The following is a 14,356-nucleotide window of genomic DNA, read 5'->3' on the forward strand; positions in this document are numbered from 1 at the left end:
TGGATATTATTTGTAAGGCGATTTAGGTTTGTTAGCTACACACAGTAAAATTTTTTCTTTTCAGGATGAAGAGACTGACTCTGAGTTATGTCCCATCATGAATGCTGACTCTCTTGGAAAGGTCTGACTGCATCACTATTGGGAAGAGATGTAAAATCCTACCTGAACTTAATTTCTCTGTGCAACAAATCTTCTTACAACTTAGGAGACAGCAATTTGTACATAGATTAACTTCAAGACGTATTGACTTAAACACACTGCACTACTGACAAAGGGAAAGTCAAAGGTAAAAAAGCAAAGAAAACTACAAAAAAAAAAGTGCATTTTGTGAGTCAGGTGAGAATTATTAGCTATTAATTCCTTACTATAAGTCATGTAATCATAAAGCAGGTGGGCTGAAAAAAACCCAGAACTATAATTCTTTTAGTAACACTGGAAATACACATCTGGTGTATAGTGTTAAAGAATTGGAAATCCACCTAAATCATTTTGTGACTGCTAAAAAACTTTTTGATAACATATTCCCTCTGAACTCCCATGGAACACAATTATAAACTGAATCACACTGTCAAAGTTCTTAGAGTAATGTTGTGCACAGCAGAACACTTCAAATCTAACAAGTGTTTCCATGTCATAAATAAGAAGAAACTTCTTCTGTTCGCTGATCAATGAAATGAAGTAGATGGTTCATGTAACAAAATTTAAATACCACCTCTTCTGGTTCACATCAAAAACTCTTCTTCAAAGAATCTTATCTTTCATACAGATCAAACCTCATTAAGTTAGAAAATAGTAAGGGACTGGTTCTGCTAGTCTGTGGAAGGCAGCAGTGAGCATTTGAGGTGAAATCCATGTAACAGTCTTTTTAATTTGTGATTTTAGTAGTATGACAGTATCATCACTCATTACTCATTGACTTATGCAGAAAATCACATTACTATGGTTTCTTCTGTTAAAAAGCATTTGGTCTTAAGAGTAATACTAAAATTATATGAGCTCCTCAGTTTTTTAGTTTGGCACATATAGCCTGTTAAAACATACAGTACAGTATGTTTCAGATAGCCACTATCATATTGGATGATGAACTGTTCTGGAAAGAAGAAAGCCAGCATCTTTTAATGTAATACTGATGAGCAGATCATTCACTCCTATCACAACTTAAATTCAAGATCTTCATTTGGAAACTGTTTTCTTATCACATAGGCTGTTTACAACTCCTCTGATTTTCATCATCATTTATTTTCCTGTTTACATGTCACCAGAACTCATGTATCAAGAAGCATCAAATTGGGACACATAACAGCCTAGGGTGGGACAGACAATCTTTAAAGTCATGAAAAATAACAACACAAAAAAAACCCGATGCATTGTTGCTTGATCCTTAAACAACTGAAAGAAATAGAATAATAAATTTGAATATCCCTAATTTGCATTATCACAGTTGTATTCTTTTCACAGCAAAGCAAAAAGACAACTGTAATTTATTTATTTTTTTTTTACTTTTCTGCTTATTTTTCTTTTTTGTCCCCGTAAGTTTAAAATATTGTTAAAAGACTGATTTACTCTAAAGACTACATATTTCTCAATGTAGATCATTCTACAAATCATTGGATGCACCTTGTACAGACACTGTCCCTAACAGTTATTTCTTAATTGCATTTGATCCCTATCAGATTTAGACTTTCTCCAACATGAAATCCTATAAGGTTACCAAGCATGGAAGAATTTAGCTACAACAGTTTGACAGTATAAACTACTGACTAAAGGATCTTATCACTACATACATAAGACAAACTGAAATATAGTCATTGCCACCTACTCTTTCCAAAATAATTTAAGAGAAATTTATGAGAAACAGATTGTTGTAGGATTACAGTCTGCTATAACTACAGTTAATATCCAGTGTGAAATAGAAATCTTGAGCCACAGGGTGGAAAATATTCATAATGTCTTATAACAGTTATTTTAAAAATATAGATTATTTAGGAAACTCATTTAATTAACTGGTAATTTTAGAGAAGAGTGTTATTTTAAAGTTATAGTTTAGTGACATTAATTTTTGATTGATTAAAGCTTACAAGCCTTAACTTCTAAATCACTGTATAGTTTCTATTAAATGAAAAGTACCATCCTTACACATATTGAGATATGAAAATAACACCCACACTAATTAACAAGAAACTGTTATTTGCAAATAACTCTTAACAAAGAGTTAGGTCTGCATTTCACAGCTAGTAAATAAAACCTTAGTCCAGATACTCATGAAAAGTGAAAAGGGCCCCATAAGCGAAAGTAAAAAAGGCAAGAAGGGTTCACAGTGACTGAGAATAAGGAAGGTAAAGGGGGATAGTTAGAGATAGTTTATGGAAGTAAGAATGTAGAGCTTGTTAGAAAAATAAGGGACGGCAGACACTGGGTCTGGGATAGTGAGGAAGATGAAGGCCATGCCAATAAGGTTTGAGGACAACCCAAAGACATCTAGCAGGGATGTGATTAGATTTCCACAGGGCTAGAAGAAACCGGTTTGGAGGGATGCCCCACTGAGAGGTCAGAAGTTTACAGCAAGAAAGGTCAGAAACCTTTGCGAGGAAGATGACAAATCTTTATCCCATGGTCCACTATGCACGTGCAAGAGGAGAGGGTCTGCATGCTAATGAACTCTCAGGGGTGTAATGAATATGTATCCGAATTCCGGGAAAACTATTGATTATGTATTAGTTTCGCCTATATCTGTAGCACAATTCTTCCAGACAGTGTGCAAGTTAGGTGGATCTATCCCCTTTGCACCCAGCATACACACACTGCTGAATAAACCACACCTGCTTTGTAATCTTACTTGGGTCACAGAGTTTGATTCCGCACATCACTTAGTTCTAGTGTATATGGCAGCAGAAGATGATCCTTAAGTTCTACCTGGAAGGCTATTTTCTCTTTTAAAAGTGAGATTTTGTATAGTTCTTTGTGTCTTTACCTTAGTGGACAACTTGAATCTGAATTTGTTTTATCAATACTTTGACTGCTAAGGTGTTTATAAAAACATCTAATAAAAGCTGAGTCAAAGGTTCATAGGCTGAGTCCAAATTTAGGGACAGGAATACTAAATGATACCTGTGGCATTTCTGTTAAAAGAGTGCAAGTCCCGTGGCTTCATCCTCTGAGAAAGGTGCACTGATCCTGTCAAATCTCTAAGATTTCAGTTATCCCTATTGTATGTGCCATGGTTTGGTCTGGTTTCCATGACACCAGAGTCCACTTCAGCAGTTAAGGGACGCTCAGATACACACACAAAAAAAATGAAGCATATCTCGACAGGGAGCCAGGACATTGGGGCTCTCAGAAATTGCTCTAGGGGCACAGCGTGAACAATCCCCACATTATAACATAGACTTATGGGCTGAATCTAATAAACTTGGCAGGGAACACATGTACATTTAGTAGTATTTTTGCAGCTCCATTGTTAAATTCTTCTCTTACATTTATTTTTCTTATACTCTCTATATATTATGAATTGCCAACAAGTTTATACAATTAACAGTATGCCATATGTTTTGTCAAATTATGTTCCTGAGTGAAGAACAGTAAGCAGATTAAATTTTAGAACTGCTACAGCAGTAGAATCAAGAAAATATTGCATAGAAATGTTAGTTGAAAAAACAAAGGATAACAAAGAAAATACAGCTTGCCTGGATAGCATTCTGAATTTAACAGCTTTAAAAAAATAGAGAAGAAAGCAAACAGTGAGTGTTTACATGTCAACTAAGGAGTCATGCAAAACATTTGGTGGTTACTGAGTTTGATTGTTTCTATTAAGAGAACAAGAAAAGGACACTATGTCAGATTTGGCATTAGAGACTAATTTTACTAGCCAAGGAATTAGTGTGTAAGCAGGATTCTCAACAAACAACGAAATTTTAATGATATATCCTATTTCTTTCTGTTTTTTGGGGTTCTGTTTTAAATATATTCTTTCATTCTTAAGATTTATCTCTCAAAGATGGCATCTTATCCTTCTAATGGTGTGAATCCATCATTATGAGATGGCCTAAGCAACTCCTATGAACAAACTATGGAGTTTCCATGAGACTGCAAAAAATTAGTCTCTGAGCTTCAATGATTGTCTCATAGGCAGGTAATAAAAATGTACTAACTCATGGATCAGTGTGTCTGCACTGCTTTCAAAATGTGTGGAAGAAAGTGGGACGATAGTGGGCACACAAAGCTCCTGTTACACTGATTGCTGTGAATGATTACTGATCTCTATCATTATCATAAAATGTAAGTGCAATCTATGAACAAATACCTGTATATGTTATTAACAGCATAACAGGTACTAAAAACTGCTTATTCTGATCCTCGCATGAAAAAAATTGGAATCAGATACCTCTGTGTTTGTGAAATAAATTAAAGCAAAAACAGAAACTCAATTGCTTTTTCTCCTCCATTCTCCTTACTTTCCTGGAAAGATTGTGAATCTTAAGCTGAAGGCCAGAAACAGAAAATATTTCTCTAAGCATAAAATTTCCACTTTTCATGCTAAAACTCTTCCTTTATTGATTCATCAAAGTAATTTTAACACAGTGTAGCTTGATATTGCAAGCCTAGGAAAGATCAAAGGCTACCAGAAACTAGAACAACTCCAAGACACTAACACCAAACTTTGAATTAAAAATAAAAGTTGTATTAAGGGAAGATAAAACTGAAAACAAATTAAAGCTCTACAATGAGCTCCAATGCTGCATCACTACTTGCTGAAGCTTTGCTAATATAACAACTGTTAATTTAGTCTGTGTTTGACAGACGGAATACTTTCATTGCTGGAAGATCAATAGGTCTTGTGGCATGAATGAGGAAAGAAAAAGGAAGAAAATAAGGTCTTCCACCTTCTCTGATGTTCAGCAGATCTCTCTTGTTTTGTTTTCTATGTAAAACTGTTCATCAGAAAAGTCAGATACTGTCTTGGGATTTCAGGTCTGATCAACACTGAGCACTCCCTAAAAGGTATTAGCAGTTATCACGTTAAATGAAAATATATGCTAATTCAATCTGTAAATTTAACTATTTAGGAGAGAGATTAAAAAACAACAGAAATCTCAGAGCTCAAAGGTGTACCTCATGAAGTCCATTTATCTTCATAAAAATGTGCCTGTTTCACAGATGCTGTATAAAGAGGAGTTAATTTTGCTATCTGTTTCTTCAGTAAGACTCATTCAATAGCAGCTTTATGATCCTTAAAAGATTCTATCTGAGATATACTTAAATCATGACTATCACAAGTGAACGTCTGCTCTGGAATGTGTTAGAAAAAGAAAAAAAAATCTGATTTGCAAAGGTACACAAGATGCTTCAAAGCCTTACATATTAATAAAGCAGCACCACTCTGTGAGATTACAAATCCACAAATCAATAAGGTAAATCACTGGTAGAGATCTCCAGTTCAAGGAATTAGTTCAATGAAACAATTCTGGAGAACTGTGGAGTGTGGAAGAAACTGAAAATGCGTTTTTCATCTTGGTCATATTGTGCCAAGCTGCAATAGAAAAATACATAGTGATTTTTGTCCCTGAGAGGCAGGGCTTATTATTCCAAGTGAAATATTACAGGATATTGATATATTGCTTCAGTGATTTTGTCTACATTATGTTGTTTAAATCTGACAGAATGTTGTTTTCTAATGTGACGCTTCCCTGAATTAAAAAGAAAATTAAAAGAATTAAAAAACTACTTAACACATTACATACAAACAATTTCTTGTATATGTCTTTCTAGGAACTCAATGATTTTAAATTATGAATGCTCTGATGTACCTTTTGTATTTGTGAGATTCTAAAATTAATGAATAGTTCTTTGATCCTTTGGAATATGTGTTTATTTATATGTTTGTACGGGGTGTGTATGTATTTATAGGTATTTTCTAGTTCAGACTTGTGCAATTGTACTGTTCCAATTCATCAAGCTCTTTGGAATGAATGCTTACGTTTGGTTGCAGAAATAGAATAAAGTGAATTATGTGCTTCTAATAATTTACAGGTAAGAAGACTGAAATAACTTTGTAATAACCTAACATTATAAATTGCACTTAGTGGTTCCTGCCCTATTTACAATGGTACATATGTATTTGGTCATTCTAAAAAGCTTTTTTTGAGAAATGACACTTTTCTTGAAAATCAACTTATTTCTGTTTAATCTTTGTTTGAATCTGTGTTTTCTTGGATATATTCTTATCTCATGGGTTCAATCCAATAATGACTATTTGAAACAAAGCCTAAACAAGTGGAAAGAGCGCTTAGATTCTGTAATTTTGCATTTGGAAGTGAATCTGCCATAAAAATTAATCTTTCTTTCTTGACAAAAAAATGCTGTGCTTCACAGTAGCCCCACTGATTTCCTTTGAAGTTTCTTCAATTAATTTAGTACTCCCATATTACCACTTACTATGCCTTCCTCAGAGCACAGATTTCATCAACTCATATAAATTTTTTTAATAACAATTCACAGGCCAACAGTGGGAGTAATGAATGCAAAATCTTGCACCTTTTGGAAACTGTATAGATACAATTAAATAAAGGTCCGTATCCGCATGATGTTATGCCAAGACAAATTCTTCTGAATATCATTTTTCCTGGATTTAATAAAGGAAAACAATTTGAAAAACAAAACAAAAGACCAGTAACACAAAGATACATGTAAGCTACTAAAAAAAAGAAAAAAAGAAAAACAAAACCACCAACAACAAAAAAACAACTGTGTATTCCAAAACTTCAAATTTTTGCATAAGTTGAAAGGAATTCCTTCATAAAGTTTATTGGGTCTAGAGAGGGAAGTGAAAAATCTGTAGTTTCTACATTGTCTGGACCATGCTTTGGATTTCAGCAGTTCCTGCAGCAAAACCTTCAAGCAAATCTTTGAAGATGGAAAGTTTCTTCCCCTAACCAAATGGAAGTCAGATAATCTGCTTTGAAGGCTATGCTAACACAGTGAAATCTATAATTGCTACATCAGTGTGAGGAGTTGATAGTTTTTCACGCAGCCAGTGAGAAGAATCAATGTGGAGAAAGTCTATTTTGAGGTGTGAGGCAGAGTAAGTTGTTTCCTCGGACTTTATTGTTGAGAGACTTCCCAAAGAAGTAAGTAAGGTCGATGATATTGATTTGCGAAAAAATTCATTTTAAACTACTCTATCCTAAAAATACAAATGTACAGAAGAAATCAGTGGGCAACAGCAGCATCTCTACTTCAGTTTCTCCTGTTGACGACACAGGACAGTACGTTACTTCACTAAAAAGTAACAGGAATTGCAAAAACCATCACAAATCACCTGCATCTGAACTTCTAGCTACTCTCCTTTCTACATCTCTCTCTTATTCTCCATAGGCAAACTAAATACAATTATAATACTGAAGGAACAACTGTGGCAGTTTTCAGCTTTGTCTGAGATGCTGCAGCAGCCAGGTGATGGGGTCTGTGCTCTATCAGCCTGAAAGCAGCTGGAGGGCATGGTCTGCTTGCTGGCTCCAGCTCCCTGGTGCAGCAGCCAGGTTGGGCTGTCGCTTCAGCAGTGCTGGTGCAGCACTGTTTCACTTGCTATGAGCTGGCAAAGCCTTCTTATCCTGAATACCATTATGTCTTCACACATTTGTAAAAGGATGAAACTAATTCACTATGACAAATACCTCAGAGAGGTCTGCTGATGTTTCCTAAAGAGATCCCGTATACATTGGCCTCATCACATTCTGTGAAGGTAGTTGCTAATAGCTTGTTTAATCTTTTTTAGACATCTGTGTATCTCTTTTCAGAGGCTCGTAAAGTATTAAAGTATTTGAAATATATAAAGTATTTGAAGCCTCTCTAACTGCATTAAACCTTAAATTGCATTGTTGCTGTTGTTTTAATAACAATGTCTATACAGAGGATGAATTATCACCTTTATTTTTCTTTTCTTTTCATAACAAAAATAACCTAATCAGCACTAGAAAACATATCTTCTAATCAGCAGAGCAATAAAATGTGTTGTCTTTCCTTATACCTAATAATCTGTGCTCAACTCTTTAGAAACACATTTCAAAGTAAGAGTTTCCTCTGACTGTGTGAGCCAGTAAGAGATCAGGAACCTCACTATGACCACTAAAGCAGGCATAATTAATATGAACTTTTTCCTACTGTACTTTAGCTTAAAAATCTCTAACAGTATCTTATATTCTCTTGTAACTGTCACAGAGAAATAATTCAAAATCTTGCTTTCAGTAGTAAAGTTTTGACTAACGATATACAAATCTGTACTGGTAATATTTTGATTGCCTACTGATCTTTTGCACATCTGTAAAACACTTCATAATTTCAGTTTACATCAATGGTGAGACTGTTGCCTTTTCACCTATTACTGTTCATAAATCTGCTTCCACTGACATTAACTTGAACCTCAAACCAAGAGATCATAGAATAGCTTTCTCAGTAAAAAAGAAAACAAAAAAACAACAACAAAAAAAAAAACACACCACAAACAAACAAAAAACAACAAACCTTTCCAGTGATATCTAACCTAAATTTCCATTCTTTTAATTTAAAACAACCATTCCTCCTGGTTCTATCACAATCTACCTGCGTAAAAAGTTGATTTCCTTCACGTTTATACTCAAACAAGATGGACTTATATGAGTATGGTAGCTTGAACTACAAGGTAAACCTTTAGTACTACTTCTCATTACTACAAAGTGTTTAATCAGACCTTACTCCTAAAGACACTGTTAAATAGAAACTTTGATTAGATTTTTGATGTGCAAATATTTGTAAACAACAGAACAGGTAAACTACACTGATCTGTGAAACTGTTTATGATGCACTACTAATGAGAAGAATGTCTTCTATCTTCCTCTAGGATTCTTGCCTGCATTAAACAAAGTTGAATAAGAATAATAAGCCCTTTTTTTCAGATGCCATCCACTTAACTTTAAATTTTCTTTAAGCTCACTGGAGGCAGTGATAATTTTAAATAAAATAAAATAATGTCTGACAAGTTTATTAAGACAATAATACTAGGGGAAAATAAGAGAGGGGCAATATCTCATTGTAATAAGGATAAAAGAAACAGAAAACAAAATTATTTCCCAATCTAAAAGAGAAAGGAAATATTACAGATTGTGATCTAGGAATAGCATATATAATAAATTGAAATTTACATTTGCTACACTGATAATTATTCTCTGTAATTTTAGATAGTTTTACCTTATTTTCATACATTTTACGTCATTGCACATTTAGTGAAGAAAATGACATTTCTGAGGGAATGTCAAAAAAGAAATTTTTAAGGAAAATTGATTATATATCCTCTACGTGTCTACACAGAATGAAAACAGTATTGTCCTTGCTTTGTGTTAGTTGTTAAGTATTTTGGTGAGTGTCATTCTATCAGAATTACAGAGTTACACACATAGTTACCAATATATATGGCAGCAAAATAATAAAATTGCTCTGCTGTGGAGTGTCAAAGAGAAAGGCAATGCATTTAAAAAGAGAAAATGGAAAAAAAGTTTTAAAACTTTCCAGCAGAGTTTCAGAAAAAAAAAAAAGTGTTTTGGAAACAAAAGGGCAAAAGTATTTTTAAGAGACCAGAATAATAAAAACAGTGCTGGACCAAGAGAAGCCTAAAGACAAAAGCAGTGGGACTCTTCCAGTATAGAAGCCGCTATAACAGACCCAAACCAATCTGCTGAAGCACTTACACTTTAACAGGCATCAGATATTGAAAAGTAAGTAATTTTTTAGTTACCTTTATGAGAACCTGAATACATCCTGTGGCTTTTAATGACTTGAAGTACCAGAAGCTCAACATACAACTCCTGCTTGACTCTTTCCATCTGGAACTCCTCAGATGGGCTTTTTGATTTTTCAGCCCTATTGCAGTGGCCTCAAGATATAGGAATTGTCCTGAAATGAAATTATGTATTCCTGAAAAATTGTTTTTCACTTTCAGATTAGATTCCACGACCAAAACTTAGAAATACTCAGAAAGATATAAAGTACGCTTCCCAAATATCTCCTATGCTAGCAAACATTTGCTACCAGATAATACTTGTTATGATAAGAATAAACTGGTAACAGCTTAAGGTTTAGACAGACATGTGTGAAATACAATGAATATTCCAATTTTCCCAGCTACCTTGATCACTACTCCTTGTCCAAGTGCATTACTGCTTTGACAGTACACCAATGACCACATGGTGATAAATTTTGAGATTAAGTTTTCTGCAAGATAACCTTCGCAATAACAATATAAAAACTTGTGATGTAAGAATAAAACAAACAACAAAATCCAATAAATATTCACATGTTCATAACCAGTGAGATATTTTGGACATCCGTACTCATTACTGTACGAACATTTTCTCATGTTTAAATTATTTAGTCAGATGAAGTTGCAAAAAACAGATGCTTGCACTTAATTCTGAAACTGATATGCTCCTCTTGTTTTCCATTTCTATTTCAATCAGAAGTTTAATAAATTTTGCAGTTTTCAAAATTATTTTTTTCCTTTGTTCGTACAATTGTATAGGGCACATAAGCATAATCATTGCATAAATAGTACACTGTCAAATTATAATTTCATATTGTCTAAATTTTTCTATGAATTAGAGATAAAAGCCCTGTGGACTAAAATGTGTTCATTCTAACCTCTTTGGCTCATTTCCAGCTATAAATATTTGACATTATATTACAGGATGAGAAAATCTCTTCCTCCCTGGGCCAGTCACACACACAATAAGTGCAGTGACATCTTTGTGAGAAGTATTTTTAAATAAACTTAGAAAAAAAACAAATGAAAGTTTATTTTTCCACATCTGCTATTACTTGCGCTAAAGACAGCCACATAAGTAAACACTGTGGGAGATTAAAAGCATGCCTTATCATGGCATCGTTGTTTGCAGGGAGGATGTGGCTATTTTGAGTGCTTGGCATGTTGATGTTTATGCTGACACCTGTTTAGAGGGAGACACAAAACAACAACTTCCACAGTCCTCTTTGAAAGGAAACTTGTCTGAGGGACAGACTTAACTCACAGAAGCAAGGGCTAAAATTCTTTTTCTTTGTACAAGGACCACAAAGATAAATAAATACTGCAGTCTCTATTCCACGTGAGAATATTTTAACAACTGAGCTGAACGATCTGTTAGTTCTGTCATGATAAACTCCACAGAGATGCAGAAACCTGTATTGTAACACACCTGGATATTGTAAAAGGCAAACAACTGTGTCCTTCCACATTTCTGGTTTTATTACTACTTAATTTTTATTATTATTTTATCCTTCAGCAGTACATGTAAATACTCATGAACTTCTAAATACATTTTCAAATATCTGTTCAATTTTACTGTGGCACATTTCAATTTAAGATCAGGCCTGAGCTCAGTTTCAGTAACACCTTTGCCTGGACTATAAGAACTTCACAGGGAGAGGATGAAGGCGTGGAGCCTGTAAGCAAGGAAAAGAATTCGTTTGGTAGTTTTCCAGAAGAAACCATGTGGTTACTCTGTCACTGACAAGGGAGGTCTATTTATACATTTTTATTTACTAAAAATTACTCAAAATAGAACTTTCAACAGTTGCTATTGGTAGCTTCATTATTTTGAGTGAGTTTCTTAACTCCTAAACAGCCATTTTCCATCTCTCATTATGGCCTATTTTCAATATGATTAAGGAGTATAAAGAAGGTGAAAAGCAATCATCGTATTCAACCAGTTATCAGAAAGTAATTATACCCCATGAAAAAATTCTTTATTATTTTGTAATTATTAACACTCAAAATTATTAATGATCAGCATGTAATATATTATAGACTATCGTAGGTTTTTGTTTGCTTGTTCCTTACATTCAGAACACTGTGTGTTGTTCTAACATGAACTGAGGCTTCCAGGAAATGTGCTCAGACTGGAGGATAGGACTCGATGGATCTAGTGCTGAGCTCCCTCACTCTTGCTGGCAAAGCCAGAATACATGTCTCTCTTCAACAAGTAACAAATTGACTTGCTTTACTCGTACAACAGTACCCCAAGGAGAAACAACTGAGAATCAATTTACCCTAACCTAAAGTCATTTTACAACAGTAATTAATATCTGCATCTTACATTATGCATTCAAGTTATTTAAAATGACACCCTAATAAGACATGTAGAATCCCCCCACTGCCTCTGAATGGAGATAAGAAAAACTCCATGAAGACAATTACATTGCATTTGTGACAACATACCAGTTGTGTTTCCAAGCGTGTGGTCCCTGGGAGGTCTCAGACTTTGTGACGAGCCAGCTCCCAGCACCCAGTCAAAACTGTCCGCCAAGGAATTTTGCCAGCCACATCTGCCATTCTCAAAGGTGCAGGAAGTGCCACATTCACTCTCGTCTGTATTATCCCCACAGTTGTCTTCAAAATCACAGCTTTGTTCTGGTCTGTAACACTTGCCATTTTGACATTGCCAATAGCCATGTGAGCAGGAGCCTGAAAAGAGAAGAATAGGGGTGTCTTGGTGAATCACACTGCCTAGTAAGGTTTCTGGAAGGTTATATTGCAGAGAGTTTGGTATTTAGAAGGATGGTGGTCCAGAGAAGTTTTATTAAAATCCTTTGGTTCCCCAGAAGTGCCAATTCATTATCAGTTTATTTCTTTTGTATTTTGTCAAGAGATTGCCTAAATAAATGGCTGTTTTTCCTTGTAAAGCCTTTGAGGGCAAGTTCCAGCCAGGCATTCTTTCACTAACAAAGCTTTCTAGTCTGACTTAATTGGTGACATTCTCCTTTCATGTGGTGTAGGATTAAGCCATTCCATTTTAGCTGCAAAGATGAGCTTAATTCATCAGCCCCAATTTGGAAGAAAAAGCTTTTATGCTTTAACTACCGAGGTTTGCCTTTTAATGGATTTTTCTTTCGTAAAAGAGTTCAGTGGGTGATGTTGTCGTTTTTGTGCAGTAGTCCCAGCATTACTGAAGGATAATTCTGCTATTGTACAGCCTAAACATTGGAGGACTCATTTCACAGCATCCATTTCCAAGCTTCATGTTTTCATTTCAGATCAGTTTCTGCAGGGCTATGTATAAAAAGTAGTCCCTACAGTATGCTATCTAATCACGAAAGAAGGCAAACACAAAATTCCAAAAAGGAATCCCCATTCTATTCTGTCAGAAATAAATGCACAAGCAGAGTTCTATTTACAAGTAGGACTGTTAGTCAATAACCACATGTATCTAACATGCACGCGTATGAAAGCTGTGTAGGTATATGAAGAGTTAGTTACTTGATAATAAAAATCACGCAGAACTAAAAATGTACTTCCTCTACCACTGACTTCATTTAAAGAAGTATCTGATGGTGATCCAAAGCTGAGTTTTATCATGGGAACAAAACAACGAGTATATTGCAAAATGAAAAAAAAAAAAATCAGTTGGAGTATTAGCAGCATCTCTCAGAGTCTGCTTGAACCAGAATGTAAATTGCAAATACCCCAAATAAAGTGGAAGAGCGTTATCATACCTCTTCCCTGTAGGCTTTGAATAAAGCAAAAAAAATCTTGAATCACTAAATGTGAAAACAAAGGTTAGTCCCTCTTTTTTATATTAAAAAATCTCCTAATACACATGCTTCAAGGAATAAAAAATGTAAAGCATCCTGAAATATTAGAATGCCATAGAAATGCCTAATATTCATTCTAGGGAAAAAATTTTCATTTCTGGGTATTTTAAAAGGTGAAAGTATTGACCATATTTGATCTAGAAGACTGTAAATGATACAGCTTTTAACTTGGAAGAAAAAAAATCCTGAACAGATGGGTGCAAACCAGAATAAGACTGATGAGATCTTAGAAGAATGAAGAACACCAGGCAAAGGTCTCCACAGCTGGAGACTAAGTAGATTCTGCCTAGAAAAGGATCCAGAAATATCAATATGGATTTTATTAACACAAAATCTGTGAAAATGATCCTGTCCAAAATAATACATTAATCACATCAACGCATAAGTTGGAATCTAATTACTGCAACTTGCAAAACATTTGGAGTCCATCAGAAACTTATCCTCTCTATCAATCATTAGTAGTAAATACAAACTATAGAGAAAAGTTGTGAGAGGAGATATCTGGCAATCACACCTTAGTTCAGCTGACATCCCACTGGCAAGCAGGCTCCGTGTATATAAAAACATTTAGACGGAAGCAGTCTTTATAATTTCAATTATTTGTGCTCCCCAAAAACAGAAAATTGTTATTAAATCTCAGCCTAACTTAGATGGTACCATTTTTAGAAGCTGTTTATCGTAACCCTTTCATTCACTTTAGGAGACTGTACCATGAATTTAAGCACAAAATTATTTTTTCTTCAAA

The 14,356-nt window shown here is 34.6% G+C and overlaps 1 protein-coding gene across 1 annotated transcript in view; it reads right to left on the reverse strand.

Moving 5' to 3' along the window:
* The window catches only part of MALRD1 (MAM and LDL receptor class A domain containing 1), a 203,587-nt gene that overhangs the window by 92,864 nt on the left and 96,367 nt on the right, over positions 1–14,356 (reverse strand). Inside the window, exons 26-27 of the mRNA XM_048950504.1 lie at positions 12,239–12,484; positions 9,764–9,921 (exon numbers count right to left, since the gene is read on the reverse strand). Coding sequence (XP_048806461.1) covers positions 9,764–9,921; positions 12,239–12,484 — 404 coding nt within the window. The remainder of the gene's footprint in view (positions 1–9,763; positions 9,922–12,238; positions 12,485–14,356) is intronic.

This window comes from Lagopus muta, chromosome 7, assembly GCF_023343835.1.
Source record: "Lagopus muta isolate bLagMut1 chromosome 7, bLagMut1 primary, whole genome shotgun sequence".
In the NCBI taxonomy this organism is placed as follows: Eukaryota; Metazoa; Chordata; class Aves; order Galliformes; family Phasianidae; genus Lagopus; species Lagopus muta.